At 43.1% G+C, this 24,700-nt stretch overlaps 1 protein-coding gene and 1 long non-coding RNA gene across 2 annotated transcripts in view; both read left to right on the plus strand.

The window, feature by feature from the left end:
* Positions 1-6,568: 6,568 nt before the first annotated feature.
* LOC130834563 (uncharacterized) lies at positions 6,569-11,791 on the plus strand. The gene is made up of 3 exons (XR_009048687.1): positions 6,569-6,769; positions 11,037-11,166; positions 11,425-11,791. It is a non-coding gene; the product is annotated as an uncharacterized LOC130834563 (long non-coding RNA).
* Positions 11,792-19,364: 7,573 nt separating this feature from the next.
* The window catches only part of DYNC1LI1 (dynein cytoplasmic 1 light intermediate chain 1), a 39,420-nt gene continuing 34,084 nt past the window's right edge, over positions 19,365-24,700 (plus strand). Inside the window, exons 1-2 of the mRNA XM_057704756.1 lie at positions 19,365-19,628; positions 19,797-19,870. Coding sequence (XP_057560739.1) covers positions 19,483-19,628; positions 19,797-19,870 — 220 coding nt within the window. The 5' untranslated portion in view covers positions 19,365-19,482. The remainder of the gene's footprint in view (positions 19,629-19,796; positions 19,871-24,700) is intronic.

The raw sequence follows: 24,700 nt of genomic DNA on the forward strand, positions 1-24,700 counted from the left end.
CCTGCTTACCTTTGGAGAGCGCCTCGCACTCGCCTTCTGCACTTCACCCAGGAAAGCTCTGATCCTCTCTGCCTTGTTCACTCTGGCTGTGACTTTCCCCACACCACCCCTGGACTTGACCACTGGCCTAGAATTCACTACTGACCTCAACTCCACCCCTGACAGGTCGTTGGAGAACACACAGGCTTTCCAGTGGAGTCAGACTCTCCCAGCTTCCTGGAAGAAGCCACTGAGGCCACACTTGATTACCACTCAGTTTACACAGAGAGCTTGCTCAGTGAAGATTATACAGATGTCACTGCTGTTTATCATGAGTGGAACACCAGACCAGCCCAACACCTCCATGGGAATTGACAGTAAGTCCCAAAGAATTATTTTTCTCAAATATCAAGAAGTCCGGAGGTAGGTTGTTCAAGCCTAATATGGCAAATTCGCAATGCTCCTAGGAACCCAGATCTCTTGCACTTTTCTGCTCTTTCATCCTTGGCATTTGACTTTCATTCTCTTAACTACAAAATACTACTCTACCTTCAGGCATCATATCTGTATTCAAAGAAGGAAGCCAGAAGGGCAAAATCCATATGTCAGCTGAGTCTTTCCTTCTCTGTCATTAAAATAATAATTTTGCAAAAAAAAATATAAATAAATAAAAAAAATAAAATAATAATTTTGTGGAAGCCCCATACAATAGACTTCTGAGCAAATCCCATTGGCCAGGAATGGGTCACCTGGCCTGCCCTACCCTGTAGGGAGACTGGGAGACGACATATTTTAACTGGCACGTTACCCCTGAGACAAAATTGCAGTGTTGTTAGTGAGGAAGCTGAGCGGAGTGGATATTGGATAAACAATTGTTAGCTCATGCCATCAAGCACGTCGGGAATGGGGAGGGAGCAGGTGTCTGGCCTCAAGCTTCCCAAGGCTTATAGCGGGGACCAGACAGGGCCAATGGCTTTGGCCTCACTGGCACAAAGGGCCTCAGATTTTGTCCTTTGACCTTATGTATATTCAATCGTTGCATTTTGTATACATATTAAATTGTAAGTTTATTAAAAATAAATATTTGAGGACACTTTCCTGGCAGTCCAGTGGTTAAGACTCCACGCTTCCACTGCAGGGGGCGAAGGTTTGTTCCCTGGTCTGGGAGCTAAGATCCCACATGCTGTGTGGTGCGGCCAAATGTTTCTTTTTTTAATCATTTTTTAAAAATTAAAAAAATATTTTGAGATATATAGTACATTTTTCCCATAATTCTCTTTTGACTTTTCTTCACTTTTCTTTCCCAGGAGTTTACAACATATCCCAGGTCTCTCTCATTTTCTGGCTTTGTTGCAGTGACTTAAGTGGTGGTGACGGGCCATGGATGGACTTGTGGGCCCTCACATACAACACAAGCTCTCTGTGATCCAGGGAAACCCACAGGCCAGGTGGGAACAAGGCAAAGCACGAGATGTTTGATGCTGTAGTTTTGGTTTTACCCATGGGTGGTAGAAGGTGGATATCTTGGGGCCAGAGGCCTTTTGATGACCTTGACCCTACCCAAAGGGCTTCCAGAGACACTTACAAAGGCAGTGCAAAATTAAACACCTGCCTCAGTATAGCCAAGGTCTGTTCTCTTAGGCAGGGCAACAGACAGCAATTCTGAGTCAAGACCGTGACATCCAGGGAGCCTGCTTTCCCCTAACTGCTCCCGGTCCTCCCTCTTTCTCAGCTCTGTCCTGTAGGGAATTTCTGTCTGTCTGCAGACAGGGCAGATGTTCTACGGGAAAAGTTGCTGTATTAGGTTCAGTTGAAGCAAACTGTGCATTGCACTTTAGCCAGTTTCTACTCACTCCAAATTCAGACTCCAGAGCACCCCTAGCCTTTGGGTCCCCGTGTAATACTCCAGCTGCATCTGCTGTTTTCCTCCAATTGTTGGAACCAATAACGTTAGGAATGATGCCTCAGGCCCGGCTACTCAAAGTGTGGTCCACAGACCAGCATCATCTGGGAACTTGTTGGAAATGTAGAATTTCCATCCTGACCTCTGATATTCTGAATAAGAACCTATATTTTAACAACATTGCTGGTATTCAAATGCACATTGAAGTTTGGAAGCTCAACCTTAAATGTTAGCACCTTAAATCATAAATCATAAATCTAGCTCTCTTTGCTCATTCATTCAGCCACCTAATGATTATAATTTGACTGCGGCAGCAGAAATGCCTACCCCAATATCCGTTTCCTTGCCTTCTTTTTTTAAAAAATATTTATTTATTTATTTGACTGCATCGGGTCTTAGTTGCGGCACATGGGATCTTCATTGTGGCATGCAGAATCTTTAGTTGCAGCATGTGGGCTCTTAGTTGCGACATGCGGACTCAGTTGTGGCATGTGACACCTAGTTTCCCAACAAGGGATCAAACCCAGGCACCCTGCATTGGGAGCCACTGGACCACCAGGGAAGTTCCCTCCTTGCCTTCTTCTTCTTTTTGTTTTTAAAGACTTATTATTTATTTTATTTTTGGCTGCATTGGGTCTTCATTGCTGTGCGTGGGCTTTCTCTAGTTGTAGCGAGCAGGGGCTACTCTTCGTTGTGTTGCACAGGTTTCTCATTGCAGTGGCTTCTCTTGTTGTGGAGCATGGGCTCTAGGTGCGTGGGCTTCAATTGCTGTGGTGCATGGGCTCAATAGTTGTGGCTCCTGGGCTCTAGGGCACAGGCTCAGTAGTTGTGGTGCTCAGGCGTAGTTGCTCTGCGGCATGTGGGATCTTCCCGGCCCAGGGATCCAACCCGTGTCCCCTGCATTGGCAGGTGGATTTTTAGCCACTGTGCCACCAGGGAAGCCCCCCCCCCCCTTGCCTTTTATTTATTTATTTGTTTGTTTGTTTATTATTGGCTGCATTGGGTCTTTGTTGCTGCACACGGGCTTTCTCTAGTTGCAGCAAGTGGGGACTATTCATTCTGGTGCACGGGAATGAGGAGCGGTGACTTCTCTTGTTGCGGAGCATGGGCTCTAGGCACACGAGTTTCAGTAGTTGTGGTGCATGGTCTCAGTAGCTGTGACTCGCAGGCTCTAGGATTCTTAACCACTGCGCCACCAGGGAAGCCCCCTCCTTGCCCTCTTAATAAGAGACTTCAATTTTATTTGGGGAAGCAATATACCTGCCTAAATGACCACATTTCCCAAGTTACCCTTGCAGCTAGATAAGGCTGTGAGATTCTCACTGATGACATGTAGGTGGAAATGTTTATGGGACTAATGGAAAGTCTCTGAAAACCAGGTGGTATGTCCTTCTTTCTTATTTCCTCCCTACTGCTGCCTGTGACATGGACATCACAGTTGGCCTTTAGCAGTCATCTTGGGACATGAGGCGACCTTGAAAATGGAAATTACAGGCTGAGAATGGCAGAATAGAAAGATGAAAGCTTATGTCCCAGAAGACACGGTGAAATTACTGTATCAGTCTGGGTATACTGATATAGTATCATATTCTGTATCATGTGTTGTGTATATCCAGACTTCTTTTATGGGAAACTTCTATCTTGTTTAAGCCACTGTAATTTGGGGTTTTCTGTTACCTGTAGTTGTTATTTGGGTAAGTGTCTAGAATTTATTGGCAAAAAAAAAAGTAAATATTCAGCCCCTTAGCAGTTAAATCTCTCCTTGTAAATTAATGAGATTGAGATTCTGGTTTATACATCAGTCTCTCAACTCTGATAATGTGAATCTGTCCCTGAGAAATGACCTGGTGACTGTGTGTTGGGGGAAGGGCAGTAAGGATGTCAGCCGAGGAGGACCGCCAGGTGGCCAGCTGGTCCCTTTCCAGGCAGCACCCCTCTCTCTTGCCTTTTGTGTTTCTTCTAACCTTGGCAAATACTATTAGCAAGAAGAAGGAGAAACTAAAAGCCTAAATAATTCCAGACAGAATAATGTATTGTTCAATCTCTAATAATCAATTTATTTATAAACTATTTTCTGAGTTATGAAGAGTTATTGGTCTTTATAAACATATCAATATTCTAGACAGAGCATCTCTTTTGAAGACTATTGTTATTATTAAGCATGGAGAATTTCACTGTAATTCTGACATCTTAAATTATTTTCCAAACTACAGTTACTAACGATAGTGATGATACTTGTTTTATGCTTTCTGCCTCACAAAGCCCCTTCACATGCTTAGTTTTTTTAATCATCAATAGCCCTGTGAGTAGGTATTCAATCCATCAATTTATAGATGAGGGAACTAAGACTCAGAAAGGTTAAGTAATGTGCCCACAGTCACACAGCCAGGAAGTAGTAGAATTACCCAGGCTCCTGGCTACAGTGCCACACTGCTCTAATCCTATGCAGGGACTCACTTAATGGGGCCAGAGGGGATATACTGGGGAAGTGGCACATAACATCCTCTTCCATCACATCATGTAGACTTTACATATTTACATGTGCAGCTGTCTTTTTACAGCTGCAGGTTACACAAAGAAGTGAAACAAGTTATCCAAGATCTCAGAGTTAGTTAGATACAGGCCCTAGACTATACGCCCAAACCCCTTACTTCCAGGAGAGTGAACACTCCTCCTAAAACATCACCATGATTCTCAGTAAGTCCTAAGCAGATCATGTTATCACAACATTATCTTGACAAAAATAAAGAAGTATCCCTACTTTATGTATCGAGATGCAACACTGGTTGCTAGTTGGATCTGGGCCAGACTTCCACTGATTAACACCAAGATGAAGCACTGGCTGCTCTGGGACCCGCATGTTAATACAGGAATTAGTCCACTCAGAAGACAGAGCTTGCACAGCAGCCGCTGCCTTAAATCAGCGTGTGGTTACCTTTGAACTACCCTGAATTGATATTTGAAAAAAGCCTCAAATCAATCACTACATAGCTTTAGACATAAGTATTACTCTACAGAGCTGTAGACACAAAACCAGTTTTATATGTAAGCCCCAGGCAGCCAGCTTTTTTTGCAGTGCAGGAGCGGTGAGCTGTTTCTTTCACTAAGCACCAGATAAAGTAGCTTGCCGTTAGGCTTCATGTTGTATGAAAACACCTTTAGACACTAGAAGCCCGTTCAGTATGGCCAGACAGCACCCTACGAGAGGCAGGTGAGCAGTGATATGCCAGTTAGCCAGCTCTCTGAAATAAAGCATCCTGACTTGTAGCATTTGTGACATCCATGGGGTGAATACTCCCATCATAGCCAATTTCAAGCTACCACCGTGATGTCACTGAACACAGAGTTGGGAAGAGATGCTCACATTTGCTTCGGCAGCCGACTGAGAGCCGAGGACTGACTTGCCTGACTCAGAGATCCGTGGGTTCTCTCTCCCACTGTCCTCTCATTTCAGAATTCCAGGGCATACGTGCTGAATATCAGACATAATTAGCAGCATGATTGAATATTTTTGTTCTTGTGTTTCGGTTTTTGGTCAAATGCATTCGATGGAGTCAATGCAAATGAATTGTACCTCTGATGTCTGTCTCACCTTCAGTTGGGAAACAGGTAAAATCTTTCATGTTCAGATAAAGTGGATCACTTAGACGATACTCACTGAGGTCACTTGGGAACCAAAGGTCCCTGTGATGGCCAGGTGGAACTTACGAATCAAAGAAGAACGTGTTCTCCCATCTCCACCTCAGTCTCAGCAATACCCTCAGATTCCTTTCTGCCTCAGTCTCTCCAGGTGAACAGAATGAGAAGCCAGCTTCGTGCTGGCGGCAACGTTAATATCTCCTACCTACACAAACGTGTGGATGTTGAAACTTTACTTTCCATCACTTTTTGTTATGTTGGTGGATATTATTTGTGCAAGGTAATAAAAAGAAAGTATATTAGCTGTATCCCACTAAAACTAAAAATTAGAATTAGTGTAAAAGCATTTAATTTTTTTTTCTTTGGCAAGAAGCATTTTCTTGACCGTTTTATTAAGGCCAACATGCATATATTAAACTGTGTGATGTACATTAATCTTAAATGTACAGCTTGAGGGATTTTTACCTATGTACACACACAGCTAACATCCAGATCAAGAACCAGAACGTTTCCAGCACCCCAGAAGTCTTCCTCATGCTCTTTCCCAGTCAACATGTGCCCCCTCACCCAGCCACGTGTCCCAGGTATTTTATTCTATTATCATTATCATTAGTATTTTTTGTCTGCGCTGCACAGCTTTTGGGATCTTAGTTCCCCGACCAGGGATTGAAACTGGGCCCTCAGCAGGGAACGTGCCGCGTCCTAACCGCTGGACTGCTGGGGAATTCCCAGCCCCGGGTAGTTTAATGTTTGTTGTTGTTTTTTTTAAAGATAGTTCTTAATTACAGACTCATAAAATGGTAGAATTGATCCAAAATGCTTATTGTACTCATGAGGCAACAGAAACTCAGAGACCAAGGGACCCTCCCAAAGTTGTCCATTTGTGGTTTGGGCTGCTTCTCGGAGCCAGGACCCAGTTCTAGTCCCGTGGTTCTTAATGTGTGTCCCCAGCCCAGAAGGAACCGCATCACCTGGGAAGTCGCTATAAATGCAGATTCATGCGTAGCCCGCACGCCCACCTCCTGAATGGGAAACTGGGGTGGGGCTCAGCGCTCTGTCTGCACAGGCTCTCCAGCTGATTCTCATGCTCACTCAAGGGTGAGAACATCCCACTCCCTTCCCTCGGGTGCCTGCCTCACGCCTACGGGTATTTGATCTGTGAGGCCTGAGAGACCGTGTGTGAAGAACCCCCAACGTGGAATGAAGATTATCTAGCGTGGTGCCTGGCCTGCAGTTGATTCCAAACATGTGAGTCTCCTTTCACTCTGTTCACTCATCTTGACCCAGGAAAGGACATTGGCCTCTATTTCCAGCTTTACTCTGAAGCCCGATAGTTCAATGTGTACATATAATTGAGAAGGGATGTAATTGAGAAGACCAACAAACTGGGTCACATCTAACAAGGTGAGGAGACCAAAAAGGAAAGCAAAGCAGGAAGGGAGTGACGTCTTTATCAGGAGAGAAGAGACTGAAATTCTTCAGTCTAAGAAAATAAAGGCTGAGAGGAGACACAGTCAGAACTATAAAATCTTAGACAGAAGGTGTGAAAAGTGAGAATTTTGTTCAGGATATGTTCCGTCCTTCTCTGCCCCACCTCCACGGGAAAATAGTACCTCCACATCCCATGGATGCTGGGCTTAGCCACATGATTTGTTTTGGCCAATGGAACGTGGGCAGAGCTGACACACTGTCAGTTCTGTGTCTGTGTGTGCTGTGTGTCTGTGAGCTCTGCACCCAGGCCTCTGGAAGTGTCTGATTCCACCGGAAGAAGAACATGACTTAGGTAGCCACCAGCCCTCAGCCTGGACCACAGAAGGAGCCCTGTGGCTCTGCTCCACAGTCTGGAACCAGTTCCAGCTGACCTGCAGACCCACAGCCATAAATACAAACGTAGTGTCGTATGCTGCTGAGTTTCAGGGTGCCCTTTTATGTGGCATTATTGCAGCAAAAGCTGACCACCAGGTACATCTGATGAAAAACTGTTATAATTTCCATATGCCAGGAGCAGGCATCTAGACACTGTTCTGTGTGAAACTTCAAAAGAGAAACCATTTCTACCTGGTCTCACTCTCCCTGTCCCTTCCTTCCGTTGCCCCCGATTGTTTGGTTTCAGGCATACACTATGGGTAGATTTTCTCCATCTCCTTATTTCCTTCAAAAGGAGCTGTCCTTTGGGTGATTCCTCAGAGTTTTACTTCCTCTCCTATGATGATAATAACTAAAGCTAATAATAAATAGTGCTTTCTACGAATGTTTTAAGTGCTTGACAAAGTTTAACTCATTTAATTTTCACAGCCATCTATGTGGTAAGTACTGTTTATTAGTTTCCATTTTATAGATGAAGAAAGTAAGGCAACAGGAGTTAAGTAATGGCCCCAACTAGCACAGGCTTAGTAAGTGCAGGAGTGAGGATTCAACCCTCGCCGTCTGACCTCCACTCCAAGCCCTTTGCCGTGGTCTTTTCCTTTTTAGTGGTAGGTTGAATGAATCAACTAATCTCCATTAACATTAATTAGTTATCCAGTATTGGTTTATTATTTCCTCAGATAACATGAGGTCAGGGACTTCCCTGGTGGTCCAGTGGTTAAGACTCCACGCTCCCATTGCAGGCGGTGTGGGTTCCATCTGTGGTCAGGGAACTGCATGCCACGTGGCCAAAACAACAGCAAACAAACAAAAATAAACAAAACAAACCATAAGGCCACACTCATTACGTGTATGGCGGGCCCTGAAGAAATGAATCTAATAATCTAATGATGGAATGTCCCCCTGTGACAAGCTACTAAGGAGATCACTTGAAGGTGGTATTTTTTCTCATGCCCGTCAGATCACATTCTAACTTTAAGGAGGGCCAAAGAATAAGCAAACTCGGACCTTGAAAGCAGACATTTTGACAGAAAAGTAAGTGAACCCAGTCTTTGGACACTGCCTTCTCCACACGGGGAACGTGCAAATCACATGACTGTCAGTGCACACCTGAGTGTCGGGGGGAGGGGGCCTCCTGCCTGGTGCCTCCCCAGGCTTTCAGAGCCCATCGCCTCATGCTTGTCTGGATCTGGATCTGTTGTTCCTGCATCGTGTCCAGATGCAAAACTCCACCTCCTCCGTGGTTCCTGCAAAAATATCAATGAGACCAAGCACGTGATTGTTTTCTGTTTTTACTGAAAACATGTTAAGACACAGAGGAGGGGATCACATTGCAGGCCACGCAGCCTGTGCCATCTATGAGGCCCTGACCAGCACCTCAGGTCACCTCTCTTGGCAAACACATGATCCCCTCCGTACACAGAGCCTTGGGTGGGCAGTCCCCAAGCTCTGGCTGCTTCTCTCAAGAGGACCGAGCCCACCCGGCCATCTGTTTCTCTAGTTTTCAGCCACCCTTTCCCCTAAAATTCTGATAAATCCAAATTTCTATATCTTGTTACAGTAAGAAGTCCTAAGGAAAGTGGTGAGCTATGATACCATCCCCCCACGTGAAAATCTACTCAAAATTAATAAAATAGTTCAGCAAAATTGGTGGATGGATATAGAATCAACATACAAACAGCAATGGCGTGCTGATATAACAGAAACCAACAATTGCATAACCTTAATTTATTATCATTCCAGTAATAAATAACAGTTAATAACAAATGAATCAATGCCATTTAGCCTATTTACCAGAACTATAGGGTACCTTGTGATAAGTCTGACAGAAGATATCTAATAGAACAATTCAACTCCTCCTTTGAGGGAGAGTGGATTAAATAAACTGGATTATCCATACAGTAGAATTCTATATAGCAACCAAAATGAACGATCCAAGTCCCTCCCATATATCTACATGGCTCAATCTTGAAAACATAATATTGACTGAAAAAAAGCAATTTGTGAAATGTACACATAGTATAAAATTCATGGAAAAATTTAAAACATACAATTGAATATACAAATATAATCTGCATGAGAATGAAATTCATCTTTTTTTTTAACATTGTTTTGATGTGGACCATTTTTTTTAAAAAGTCTTTTCTGAATTTGTTACAATCTTGCTTCTTTTTTATTTATTTATTTAGGCTGTGCTGGGTCTTCCTTGCAGCATGTGGGATCTTTTAGTTGCAGCGGGCTCATAGTTGCAGTATGTGGACTCTTAGTTGTGACATGCAGACTTCTTAGTTGTGGCATGCAAACTTCTTTAGTTGAGGCATGTGGACTCTTAGTTGCGGCATGTGGGATCTAGTTCCCCGACCAGGGATTGAACCCAGGGCCCCCACATTGGGAGCGCAGATCCTTACCTGCTGGACCACCAGGGAAGTCACCCACAATACTGCTTCTTTTTCTTTTTTTCTTTTCTCATGTATATTAAAAAAATTTTTTTTGGCTTTGTTGGGTCTTCATTGCTGCACATGAGCTTTCTCTAGTTGCAGCAAGTAGGGGCTACTCTTTGTTAAAGTGTGCAGGCTTCAGTAGTTGCAGTGCACGGGCTCTAGGGCACACGGGCTTCAGTAGTTGTGGCACACAGGCTCAGTAGTTGTGCCCCGAGGGCTCTAGAGCACAGGCTCAGTAGTTGTGGTGTATGGGCTCAGTTGCTCTGCAGCATGAGGGATCTTCCCAGACCAGGGATTGAACCCGTGTCCCCTGCATTGGCAGGTGAATCTTTTTTTTAATTAATTAATTTAATTTGTTTATTGGCTGTGTTGGCTCTTCGTTGCTGCACACGGGCTTTCTCTAGTTGTAGCAAGCAGGGCTACTCTTCATTGTGGTGCACAGGCTCCTCACTGCTGTGGCCTCTCTTGTTGCGAAGCATGGGCTCTAGGTGCGTGGGCTTCGGTAGTTGTGGCACATGGGCTCAACAGTTGTGGCTCACAGGCTCTAGAGTACAGGCTCAATAGTTGTGGTGCGGCATGTGGTACCTTCCTGGGGCAGGGATCAAATCCGTGTCCCCTGCATTGGCAGGTGGATTCTTACCCACTGCACCACCTAGGAAGTCCCATGGCAGGCAGATTCTTAACCACTGCGCCAGCAGGGAAGTACCCTGAAATATTTTATAATTAGAAATTGAAATGGAAATTTTATATGGGTTCAAGAAGGATTTCAATGAGATAATGCTGGAAAACCTTTCTTCTTTAATAACTTTATTTTGCTCTAATCATGTGTATTTCTAAATATCCAAGACAAAAAAAGAAAAAAGAAAATTTGGCTCTTAGCAGGAAGCTAGAGAGACTAACCAAATGTTGTAAAATAGGAGATCAAATTCCTCAATTGAAATTTTACCATTACACAAAAATCAGATCAGATATGCAATAATTTGCCCTTATTTTGAGAGATTTTAGATTTAGGTAATCCTGAAACAGGCAAGTCACTTAACACTTCTGCACCTCAGTTTTCAGATCTAGTGGCTGAACCAAGTTGCTTCCAGGTCTAACGTTTTCTGAGGTCCTAGAACCCTAAGCTCTTGTGTGTGCTTAGAACTCAGATCAGCTTGCCTGGAGGGGCCTGCTCCTGGCAAAAGTTAAAAGCGGTCTCTTTCTGTCAGCTGGAGAGAATCAAGCAGGGAAGGCTCAGAATACAGAGGACAATGTGGAGAGGAAATCAACACCTAGACTTGGCGGATCAATTAAGAACCAGCAGTGAGGGGAAGGATGCAGAGGATGTCAGTCCTGCAGGTAAGACAATGACTGCCCTGTCCTGACAACAGTTGTGTTTAGGAAACAAGTGTTATTTACTTTGTTCTTGTCTTTACTTTGTTCTGTTTTGAATTTTGCTTTAACATGCATATGCATCTCATTAACTACAGTAAAAATTGGGTGGTAATTTAAATATATGCTATAAATTCAATTGTTGCAGTATGTTTGAAATAATTATCATAATGGTATAATGGTTATGATTTGTTTGTTTGTTTGTTTGTTTTGGCTGTGCCGCAGGGCATGCCGGATCTTAGTTCCCTGACCAGAGATCGAACCTCAGCCCCGCATTGGAAGCACGGAGTCTTAACCACTGGACCATCAGGGAAGTCCCCAATAATGGTTATTTTTTAAAGAAAAAGATTCCTTGGGTTTTAAAGATATGTATTGAAATATCTGTGGGTGAAATAATTGTATGTCTTGGATTTAACATAGTTCAGACATGGAAGAAGAGGGTGAGAGTCAAACTAAAATAAGACTGGCTATGTGTTGGTAACTACTGAAGCTGAGTGATGGGTTCATTATACCTTCTCTCTACTGTGATATATGTTTGACATTTTCCATACTATAAAAAGTAAAAAATACTATTGGGAAAATAAAATGCTTCACAAACTAGCTTCTTTCCTCAGTTATCTTGGTTACTTGCAGAAATTCTACCCGCTCTGACTTTAGGCCCCACCACTTGCCTGGGGCATTTTCCCAATCTGTCCCCACAACATCTGGTCTGAATTGATTTGCTTGCCATGCAATGACAAATTTTTAAATCAACGTTGAAGTTGATTTCATAATGATCAAATTCTAAGAAATTTTCAAAGACAGGAATTTTCAGCTTTTCTGCAAAGGAAAACTACCATAGTCTCAAAACTACCATAAGTCTCCCATACTGGGCGGACCAGTAAAGCAATTCTTATAGAAAAACTGAAAGATTTAAGAACCTGCAATATGTCAGGTATTGTTTGAGTTCACTATTTTCTATTTAAAGAAGATTGATTTAATTAGAAACACATATTATTATTTCCGTCTTAGAGATGAGAAAGCTTGACCTTGCCCAGGTCATATTGCTAATGTGTTTGGAGCCAGGATTCCAGTCTGCAGATGAATAAATCCAAAACCTGTGTTCTTTCTGCCACATATCCTTGTTTTGTGGTCCAGCAGTATAGATTCCCACTTGGAAGCTTGTTAGAGATGCAGACTCTCAGATCCCATCCCAGTCCTACTAAATCAGGATCTGCATTATTACAAGGTTCCCAAGGAATTCGTGTGCACATTTAAACCATTTCAACATTGAGAAACCCTGCTCTACAAAATACCTAGTAAGTTTATTTCAAATAAGAATAACAGTAAATATTTCTGCTAATGAGTCCTCACTACATGTCAGATTGTTTGTTTACCTCTCGCAACTCTTTTAGAGGTGAGGAAACAGGCTTCAGAGTTTAAACAACTCCAAGGTCACACAGTTAGTAAGTGGCAGAGCCTAGATTTGAACTCAGATTGGCCTGATTCTGGAGCCTGGACTGTAACCCATGACCCCATGTACCTCCCTCCAAATGCTGAATCCAAATACTTTATTTCATCTAAATGGTGCAGATCAGCTATCTTATCACTCGGTTTATCATTAACAATGTTTAATCCAATACTTAGGTTTGATGGTGTGGACAGAGTCTAAAATGTCAGACTCAATATAATATTGCTATTTAAAGCAAAATTTTAAACCATGAGATCACAATGGTGATATACTCCTTAGACTAGAGCCAATGTATTAAAAAATATATATGTACCAGGGTGAAAATTCTAGTAGGTAACCTGTCATCATTTACCAATGAACTGAAATAAAAGATGAGGTTGATTCTTCAACACAATCCTGAGATTTACTGAGGAAGAAGGGGACAAGACATTCTGCTTCCCGATTTCACCTTTACAGTACTAGGCAACTCTAACTTTCTGTTTTCTAACAGTAAAAAGTTGAAGATCATTAGAATCTTCTTAAACATCTTCAAATAAACAACCCGTTAGTCTTACATGGTGTAAAATAACAGATTCATTTTGCTTATAAGAAATTTCCCACTGGGAAACTCTTTCATCCTCTTTCCCATGTGGGGAGAAAAAGAAACATATGTAATATTTTTGTTGGTGCAGAATATAATAGGTTTGCTTCTAGGCTTACTTTTAGTAAAAGCAATAAGATACCATAATTAGCTGTAGACTAAAGTAGACTAAATTGTATGACTATGAAATCACCTGCAGCTCCAAAAGAGTGCATTTCTAAAAATGTCATAGAATTTCATATTTTTTGCCTCATGTAGAGTCCCTAGAGCAGAAAAACTTAACGACCTTGATGATTTAGTCTTGGCAGATCTCAGTCTATAAAGTCAGTTATTAGATATCTTCTCCTTTAGGAAGTAAAGAGGCTGGCAGAGTGTAATTCTGGAAACCTAAGAAGTAAGCGGCATTAAAATCATTATTCTTTTAAAAAGGTAATGGACTTGAACTTCAGAGTATCTGATTACAAGGAAATGAGATCGTCCAAACACGTGTAATAAGTACCCAGCTAACAATACATGCATCAGTGAACCTTTTTCTTTCTTCTTTTTAGTGGTAAAGAACAGATTAAAACAACAATGACAACTAAGCATTCTTAAAGTCCTATTTATTCTATATTAAAAATGTATAAGTAGATAATTAAAACGCTTAAATGAAGAAACATTCTTCTAGCCTAAAAGATTGTCTCTTTGCTTTCCCTGTGTCACCGACTGTCTACTCCACGTGAATGTGGCTGTTACCCTTTCATTCATTCATCACCCATTTTCCAGGAATGAACATGGATATTGTGGTGAGGATCTCAGTACAAAATGAAAAGACAGTTCTGATTATTGCCTTATTCTGAAATTTTAAAAAATATTCAGGGCATATTATTTATAAATGATACATTTATAAGCAAATGGAACTTTTTTCTTTGTAAAATGTAATCCTCAAGTATGCTTGTACACACACACATATGCATACACAAGCACTTATTTTGTAAAAAGGAGGATTTCACTTTTATTTATTTTTAAAAATTAATTAGTTAATTGATTAATTAATTTACTGGCTGCATTGGGTCTTTGCTGCACGCGGGCTTTCTCTAGTTGTGGCAAGTGGGTCTACTCTTCACTGAGGTGCATGGGCTCATTGTGGTGGCTTCTTTTGTTGCAGAGCACGGGCTCTAGGCGCATGGGCTTCAGTAGCTGTGGCACGTGGGCTCAATAGTTGTGGCTTGTGGGCTCTAGAGCACAGGCTTAGTAGTTGTGGCACACAGGCTTAGTTGTGGCACACGGGCTCTGTGGCATGTGGGATCTTCCCAGCCCAGGGATCAAACCCGTGTCCCCTGCATTGGCAGGTAGATTCTTAACCACTGCGCCACCAGGGAAGTCCTGGATTTCACTTTAGACCCAGGAATAGAGAAGATTCTTTTCTGGTGTTTTCTATGAGGGCAAAAAAAAGCCCCTAAGAAAGTCTATTTCTGTCTTCTCCCAGTTAGGTAGTTCCTTATCTCTTTCTTTGTCTAAGGTATGACGTTCTGTCAGGGCTCACCTGATAGAAATCTGAGGTGAGGGGTAGGAGAGAGGTTAGATCTGCAATTTAGAGGGACTGGTGACTGAAAGGTGAATTAAATACCCATCATTGTATTCATTCTAAGGCGGTACTTAGAGTGAGGTAAACACGATTCAAAGGAAAGCAGGAAAACCAAGACTGGGCGCCTGTTTTCCCTCTAATTGGATCCCTGGATCTCTTGCTGGGAAAGGTGGTAAGCAAGGACCCTGCCAATTCTAGCAGCACCGTTTAGTCTCAAATGCCTGGGGTGTTATAAAAAAAAAAGTTCATACATTATGTAGGGGAGGGGACTCTTGAACCTCTGAAGTTCGTTTTGACCGTGTTTTATTTTTTGAGTTGTTCATAGAGTCAGACTTTAAGGGGCCAGTCATTGCCTTGCTTATTTCCTTTTTCTTTTGGTTTTGGCTTTTCAGCTGGCATTTGTATCCACTGTGACTGCCAGCATTTGGCGCAGTGGGTGAAGCAATTCGTATCTGAAAATCTGCCAGAGGCAGCCTGTGGGGGCTGGGACAACAGGAAGCAGCTCGAGGGGTAGCTGCTTTGTCCCAGTTCTCAAACACAGAGGGAGGCATCCCTGGCAGAACGAGGAAGTGGCCTGCATCTCCCACCTCAGCCCTCCGGAAGGTTCCCCTCCCTAACTAGTTTTCTGCAGAGCTCTTGTGCCTGACAAATGATCGCTTTTCTTGATACAGAAATACGTAACTGTGGCCTTGAGGAAGCTGATGAATAAGCAGGGGATGATGGCTGACAGAGAGAGGAGAGATGTAGCTCCCGAGAGATGGACAGCTGGAGAGAGGAGCTGTCTCTCCTCTGATGTGTTCCATCTCCCACTTCCAGGCCCCCAGGCTCAGCTGAATTAGAAATGAAACTTAAAAGGATATCTGGGGTACACCCAGGGGTATCCCAGCAGGCTCTAAGACTTCCTCGTACAACAGCAGGATACTACTATTGAATATTACTGAGAAACCTAAAGAGGCCCAGAGCCTCCAAGAAAAGGTAAATCAGTATTCAGACAACCTGTTAAAGTAGCAAGAGAACATGGAATACTTTTATATCAAAAAGAGGTTAAAATATTGTAAGAGAGCTCCTCCTTTACAGTGTTGAAGAATTTTTTTGTATCCCCTTCTCTTGAAATACACACACACACATCATCATCATCATCCCGAAATTTTAGAAACCTGGTGACAAGGAGTAAACCTGTTTCTTTATTCATACCTTCAACAAATCTTCAGTGAACATCTGCTACGTTCTAGGCACAAAGTTCTTGGAGTACATGAGTGAAGCCCTCAAGAGCTTATGTTCCAATAAGTAAGTAAATTCTACAGCTGGCCCTCTGTATCTGCAGGTTCCATGGCCACAGATTCAACCAGCCTCGGTTTAAAAATATTTGAAACATTCCAGAAAGTTCCAAAAAGCAAAACTTGAATTTGCCATGTGCAGACAACGATTTATATAGCACGTACATTGTATTTACAACTATTTACATAGCATTTACATTGTGTTAGTTATTATAAGAAATCTAGAGATGATTTAAAGTATATGAGAGGATGTGCGTTAGTTAAATGCAAATACTACCCCATTTGATATAGTTGAGCATCCATGGATTCTGGAATCTGTGGGTGGATTCTGGAATCTGTGGGTGGGTCCTGAACCAATCCCCCCGTAGATATCCAGGGACGGCAGTACTATGTTGGGAGGTAATAATCAGCACATTTTGTACTATGCTAGAAGGTAGTAATCAATACATCTTGTACTATGTTAGAAGGTAGTAACTGTTATGGAAAACAAAAAGGCAAGCAAGGTAAGAAGAACCTGGAATTGCAGGGGTGAAGATTTAAGTTGCAGTATTGAATGGGGTGGTCAGGGTAGACCTCATTGAGAGGCTGAGAACTGAGCAGAGACACTGGGGGAGGAGAGGGAGTTAGTCAGGTGGCTGTCTGGGGGGAGATATTGGTTTGGGTAGCTCCTTATCTCCTTCAAGGCAGAAGGAACAGCTAAATCAAAGGGAAACACAATGTTTAAGGAAAAGCAGTGGAGCCAGTGTGGCTGGATAGGAGAAAATGAGGGACAGAGTGGAGCAGAAAAGTCCAGAGAGGCAATAGGGGCCAGATTCTTTACAGCCTTGTGGGTCATTGTAAGGATTTTGGCATTTACTCTGATTGAAATGAGGAGCCATTGTGGGATCTGAGTAGAGGAGTAACATGATCTGATTTTTTTGGGGGTCGGGGGTGGGGGGGCGGGCGGCGCTGGCTTACGAGATCTTAGTTCCCCAGCCAGGGATTGAACCTGGGCCACAGCAGTGAAAGCACCAAGTCCTAACCACTGGACCACCAGGGGCCTCCCTGGCTTATGTTTTTAAAGGATCCCTCCAGCTACCATGTTGAAGAGCCTTTTACAGCAATTCAGGCAAGAAATGATAGCTCAAAGTGGTATCAGAGGATGAGATAAGAAGTTGGATTGTGGGTGTATTCTTAAGGTAGAGACTCCAGGATTCCTAATGGATTCAACTGTGGGTTGTGAAAGGAATGTGAAAAGAATGGCTCAGGCAACAAGGAGCCGTTACCTAGTGAGGAAGGTGATGGCTGAAGAAGGATTTGGTGGGGAGAGTCAGCAGCTTAGTTTGGAGCATGTTGAGTTTGAGACGTGCTGTTAGACATCCAAGTGGAGATGTGGAAGAAGCAGTTGGATGTATTAATCTGGAGTTCTAGACGGAGCTCTGGGCTGGAGAGAGAAATCTGGGCGTTTTAATCATACAGATGGAATTTAAAGTAATGAGACTGCATGAGATCACCAAAGGAGTGAGTATAGATAGAGAAGAGGAACAAACATTGAGTCCAGGAGTCCTCTAACATTAATGGTCAGGAAAATGAAGAAATGGTGGAGGAGACTGAGCCAGTGAGGCAGGGAAAAAACCCAAGAGAACATGGTGATCAGGAAGCCATGTGAAGAAGGATATTTAGAAGGGGTGATCAGCTGTAGTATATGCTGCTAAAAGGTCAAGAAAGACAAGGAAGGTGAATTTACCATTGGTTTTAGCAACGAGATCATTGACAAGAAGAATAAGAGCAGTTTCTGTGGAGTCATGGGGTAAAAGTCTGATTGAAGTGGGTTCTAAGGGCAAAGAGGAAGAGGAATTGAAGACAGCATATAAAGACAACTATTTTAAAGAGTTTTGCTGTAAAAAGGAGGAAAGAAATGTAGCAGCAGCTAGTGAAGGAGTAGGGTTAAGAGACAACGATCCAGTTGAAATCAGTAAATGATTAGAGAAAAAAGGGGGAGAATTGTTGGAGCAATGTCCTTGAGCGGAAGAGAGGAGATGGAATCTAGTGCACAAGTGAAGAGATTGCTTTAGTGTAAGAGTATGGATTATTCGTCTGTGATAACTGGCAGGATAATTAGTATGACAGTGCAGGTACTGGAAGGGGGTATATGTGTTAGTGGAAATCTCTGGAAGTTCTAAAGGCCTCCAAGTAGAAAGAGAAAGAAAAAAAAAGCAAACACATAACAAAGGATTAGGAATCACAATGACTTTGGGTTTCTCAAGGACAACACTAAAATCTAGCAGACAAGGGGTCAAGGCCTTGAAAAACCTAAGGGAAGATAATTTGCCACCTAAGAATTCTATACACAGCCAAACTATCACTACATACATCTTCAAACAGACAAGGTGAGCTGGATATCTTCTGTTTGCCCCTCCAGATCCACTCTCCACCCTTCTGTATCCTTCTTTGTGCTTAGATAGGTAAACCTCCATGGATTGCTTTGCTTGAGTTCCCTTGCCCTCTGGCTTCTGGTGGGTTTGCAAATGCGAGACGCTGGCAGGATGCCACGGGGCAGAAAGAGGTCAGTTCTGTGTTCATTAACTCAAAGCCACAGATCTTGCAGATCAACACCCTTCCTATAGCTGCACCTCTCTGTATTCTAATAAACATTCCTTCCTTTTCCCCCTTCAGCCCTCATCTTCCTGCTGTTGCTAGCCCCATCTCTCAGGATCATTCACACCTTTGTAAATAGTTCCTTCATTAAGCTTTCATCTGGACCTTGCCGGAATACACAGGTCTCCAAAAATATAGCCATACACTTTTTTTCTCATAAAACTAATGGGGAAAGTTCTCCACTGAAGTAAGAAAGAAGATGACACAGGAATGAGGCAAAGAGAATCCGCACAACAATGGTAAAAGGAGATTCGAGGATAAAAGCTGTGTATTAGGCACACAGAACAACCAATTCTAATTGCAGCAGGCGCGACGGCAATGACAGTGCAGGAATACCACACCCATTGCGGGGTTTGTGGACCCGACTGAAGAGTGGCAGGGAGCACTGTTCACCTGACACACCCCAATGCGCCCGGGTGCAGCACAGGACTGCGGAGGGGAGCCGCAGGCAGCTCCTCAACCCGCTGAGCTCAGGAGACTGGGGCTGCGGGCAGGGCTGCGAGCCCGGCCTCCTGCGCACGCGCATCCCCGCCGCGCCGGCCGGCCCGCAGCGCACGCGCAGTTCGCCCTCGCTTGCTCCGGCCGGCCCGCAGCGCACGCGCAGTTCGCCCTCGCTCCCTCTGGCAGTCCCCGCAGGGCCTGGGCCCCACCTCCGCAGGCCCCGCCCCGCTCCCGTGCGCCGAACGCTCCATATCCGGGTTCCCGCCGCCGCCGCCGCCGCCGCCGCCTCGCTCATTCAGTTTTGCCGGGAGCGGTGTGATTCCCGACCAAGATGGCGGCTGTGGGGCGAGTCGGCTCTTTCGGTTCCTCCCCGCCGGGATTAGCCTCGACTTACACGGGCGGCCCCTTGGCCAACGAGGTAGCGTCAGGCAACGGCGGCGCCGCGGTAGGCGACGACGAGGACGGGCAGAACCTTTGGTAAGGACCGCACCCCCGCCCGGTCCCCGCTGGCACCCCCGGGCCGCCTACGCCCCGGGGTCGCGTGCCCGCCGGAGCTGGGCGCCCGGCCCAGGCCGCCGCGTTCTCGGCAGCCCCCGCCCGGGCGCGCGGGGCCCCGGCCTGAGCGTGTGCCTTGCTCCCCGCCAGGTCCTGCATCCTCAGCGAGGTCTCTACCCGCTCGCGCTCCAAGCTCCCCGCGGGGAAGAACGTGCTGCTGCTGGGTGAGTTGCCCCCACCTGCTCCGCCCTGCTCGGCCCGCCGCCGCGGCCTGGGGCCGGTACGCCCGCCGCTCTCTGGCTCGCTTTGTGCCGACGGCCCGGCCCCGCCCCGCCCCGCCGCGCGACCTGTCGCTGACGGCCGCGGGGGAAGGCGCGTGGGGACCCCCGGCCTCCCCCGTACTCTCTCCTCCCCGGGGTGTGTGAGGGCGGCCCTGACAGCCTCCCCTGGGAAGGACAACGCGATAGCCCATCTGAGAGACTCGAGTGGCTCGGGGTTTACCTGGAAAATACGGACGGTTTTTCTTTCACAACAAAAACTGGTAGCAGGAGGCTCTTCGCGAGAGCTCCAGTGCAAATGGCATAGCCATCAATATTTAATAGCTGGCTCTTTGTATAATTGACAGAGAAGCTAGCAGTGAGACCTGGTGTAGTCTTGATAAATGTTCGTATTTGATTCAGCTTTTATGGGTACAGTGGGCTCATGTTGCAGCTGCCTTTTTCACTGCCACTTACAATTCTGAAATTTTGTAAAGGACAGTAAACACCTTTCTTGTTCAGTCCCTTCGGTCAGATGGATGTAATAAGGAGAAATGGTCCAGCGTCTCATATGTCCTGATTGTTTTATATCCCCTCTGCTCTCTGAAAGTTGTGTATTTTGTTTCTTTGCCGACTCTGGGGGAGGGCGTGGAGAACAATTCACAGGTTGACATTTTTGCAGGCTTAGCTCCAAAGTCATTTAGAGGAGAGATTTCTTTCATATTCTTTAGATGTGAAAATTTGAAGTTTGGCTGATAGGATGGTGGTTAAATTTTAAAACTTTGGTATTGATGTCTCAAGACTTTTTTAATGTGCATTTAAAAACAGGAAAGGAAACAAAAGTCAAATGCTACTTGTCAGGGTCCGCTTTTAATGGGAATGTTTTGATAGAAACAAATTGCTTTTCATGAACTGCTGCCAATCTCCAATACGTAATTCTTGACGTTATTTAAAGTTAATGGAGCTAGTTGAAAAATTAGTGTTACCTTTGTTTTTAATATGATTTGAAAGTACCTACTGTGGATTCACCTGGGTTCACTCATGACCCTATCACATACTAGTCCTGTGATCTTAAGCAAGTTTTTTTTAAATTCTGTGACCCTCAATTTCTTCTTCCTTAAAATGGATATTATAGAAATAATATGCCTACTTCCTAGTGTTAATGGGGAGAACTGAATGAGACAATGTTTGTAAAGGGGTAACAGCACAGCGACTTCTTGTGATGAGTTTCTCTTAACTGGATTAGAAAATATTTTCTAATCAGAACTTTTTTTTTAAAGAACTTTTATTGAGATACAATTGACATACAATAAACTGCATATATTTGAATGTACGATTTGATTTTTTTTCTTATTAGTGATGTATATATGGCAATCCCAATCTCTCAATTCATCCCACCCCAATCCGCCCCCTCTTCCCCACTTAGGGTCCATATGTTTGTTCTCTACATCTGTGTCTCTATTTGTGCCTTGCAAACTGGTTGATTTGTACCATTTTTCTATATTCTGCATAAATGTGTTAATATACGATATTTGTTTTCCTCTTTATCGGAACTCTTTTTAAAAAGTGTGTTAGTGCCTACATAACTGATATTTATAGGGCAGAGATAGATTAGGATCCAAAAGAAAAAAAATTTCAGAAAATGTTTTCAAATTACTAGTCTAAACAATTACTATTTAAGTGCTAAACTAAAATGGACCTAACACAGAGTGACCTCATTGAAGTGGGTTTTATTTTAAATACTCTAAATAAGACTTCTTTTCAAATACTGCCATTGTAAAGATAAGATTCCTGAATTTTGTTTTCATTTTATAAGTTCCTCACAGTTACTCCTGTGCATTAGTTGTTACTTATATGGTTCTGTTTCTAGTGAAACAAAAGTGACAGTTTTCTTCACTTCTTGATATTCCTAATTTGCACTGAAGTTGCACCATGCTTTTTTTTTTTTTTTTTTAAACCCTGCATTGGGTCAGTGCATATGGCCGAATATACTTAGAGGTCCTGGACTTCCATCCCTCCAAACTTAGAATAGATTAAATTTCCTTTTATATGAACTTTTTTTTTTCCCTTAAATTTATTTTATTTTTTGGCTGCACCGTGCAGCATGTAGGATCTTAGTTCCTCAACCAGCGATGAACCTGTGCCGCCTGCAATGGAAGCACAGAGTCTTAACCACTGGACCACCCAGGAAGTTCCTTACATGAGCTTAATTAATGGTTCATAAAGCTCCATCTAGTATCAAGTTATGCAAGCTTCATCTTTCTCACCTGTAAATTAAGATATTGGATTTAGTGATCTCTGAAGTCTTATCTCTTCTTACATTCTATAATTATTTCTGATTGTAAAAGTTGTGAGTTGTATATTTTTAAAGAAATGTTTTGAAAACATATTGCAATTGGGTTTAAATAAAGTATCTCTTTGTATATGTGGGCTGTTTGATTCCACTGGGGGAAGAAATCTGGAGTCTGCATTTTTCCCTGAAGACACTTATTCAGGATAGTATGCAGCCCAAAAAAAGTCCCACAAAATACTGAGCATCATTAGGAATAAAACTAGTTTTTATTATGTTTGAATTATTGCAAGTAGGAAACCTCAAGATATACACTGGACTAGAGATCTGTTCAGAGAAGTAACTTGTCAAGGAAGTGAATGGTTTTCTTACTCTAAAAATGATGAGATTGTTCAGTCAGAAACTGTTAATTTTTCCAACTCGAGGATGGAAGATGCCTTAGAGGACTGGGGCAGGGAGGGTGGGGGGGACTCGAGGGGGGGCGTCAAGGAAGGGAGGGAATACGGGGATATGTGTATAAAAACAGTTGATTGAACCTGGTGTACCCCCAAAAAAAATAAAAAATTAAAAAAAAAAAAAAAAGAAACTTAATTTTGGGAAAAGCTGGGATTAAAGATCCTCAAGGTTGTATAACGTGTGTGACGTGTGGGAAACACAGATTTTTATCAGTTGATGCTGTTTTCTGGCGTGATTGATTATGGGAATAGTGTTACCACATATATGATACTGGACTGGTAATTTTCAAAGGATTAACAGAACTATTGCCTGTTATGTGTTACTACTGCTAAAAATATACCAAATATAAAATGTTTTGAAGAGTCCAGTAGCATATTGATACTTTATGATAGTCAGCAACCTTTTAAGGCCACATAGTAAGTAATTTAGGCTCTGTGAGCTGTGTGGTCTCTGTCATGAGCCGTATGGTCTCTGTTGTAACTACTCAACTCTGCCCTTGTAGCCCCCAGACAGCCACAGATAATACATAAGTGAATGGGTGTGCAGTATGTAGTAAAATTTTATTTACAAAAACAGGCAGCAGATCAGATTTGGCCTGTGGGCTCGTTTGTAGACCCCTGCTTTAGGCTATTATGGGCATCAGTTTTATCACTAAGCACAGGTGCCAGTTAATAGAGGTTTCTGGTTAATGGAATATGATGTTTGGCCCCTAATAGGTGCTCAGTAAATAAATGTTGGATGAATGATGACCAGCTTTTATTTAAAGATTCATTGTTATTCCAGCTAGTAGTATAGTCTCAACACAGATTTAAGAAATGTCAAAAGTAAGTCATATATTTCCCCTCAGTGCTGCTGTCAAAACCAGAAAGAGCTGGAAGCACTACAGATATTGGCTGATAGAGTGGTAATTCAGCTGGTATGAAGTCCATGTGAGAGAAGGTCAGCAAAAGCACTTTGAAAATGCAAAACAGACAGGAGCCTTGAGTTAGGAAAAAGAAAAGTTCAGCGTGGGACTCTGTACTATTAAGTGAGTGACCATGGACTAACCTTTTGGGGGCTTATTTTGTTTGTAAAGTCAGGGCAGTGGCTGTTAGACCTCACAGGTAACCTCTTTATTTATTTGTTCATCAAGCATTTATTTGTCAGAGTGTGCTGTGCATAAAATGTTCTGCTGGGTCATCTGGAGAAGACAAGGCTCACTAGTTCCCTGCCCTCCAGGAGCTTATAACTTCCTGTGGGGAAAAACTCAAAGTATATAGTAAAAAGTCAAATGTCAGTCTTTATGGAAAAGGTGGTATCTGAGTAAAATTTTGCCAAGTAAGGTGGAGTGGAGGACACTGCAGGATTAAGGGAACGTGTTGCTGTAGCTAAAAACCTGGTGAAAAGGCCCAGGGCTGCTCAGGTTGTTGAAGAGTCCTTAACTAGAGGCCCCAGGTGTGGGAGTCAGTCCTTCCTACCATTTGAAGCTGTGGGATTGTGGGCAGATTACAGCCTCCTGACCTGTTAACTGAGATTCTTTCATATTTCCTAGGATTAAAAGAACTGAAAGAAATTATGTGTAACTCACATTCCTCTTAAAATTAGTATTCACTCTTTTAAATTATGAAAGTAATACATGTTTCTTGCTAGAGAGAAAAAAATTTATGAGGATAGGAAAATGAAAATAACACATTCTCACCACCTAGAGGTAATCAGTGTTCATTTATTCTGTGTATATTTGTTTTTTAAACAAAATAGGCCCATACCGTGTATTTTGAAATCAGGTTTTTTTCTTTGTGGATCAGAGGGGCTTTTTTGCATGGCAGTAGATACAGATTTCTTCCCTTTTAGTGGCTGAACAATACATATGCCTGTCATAATTGTAATTGATTGGTAGATTATTGTTGTTATTCCCCACTTTCCATTTGCCAGGTATTATCTTAGGAATAAATTCTTACAGGTTGAATTGCTGGGTCAAAAGTATACATATTTTAAGTCTTTTTATACATTACTAAACAGTATTCTTGGAAAGTTGTACCATTTTACATTCCCACCATCAGTATGTGAAACTA

The sequence above is a fragment of the Hippopotamus amphibius genome, chromosome 13, assembly GCF_030028045.1.
Source record: "Hippopotamus amphibius kiboko isolate mHipAmp2 chromosome 13, mHipAmp2.hap2, whole genome shotgun sequence".
Taxonomy (NCBI): domain Eukaryota; kingdom Metazoa; phylum Chordata; class Mammalia; order Artiodactyla; family Hippopotamidae; genus Hippopotamus; species Hippopotamus amphibius.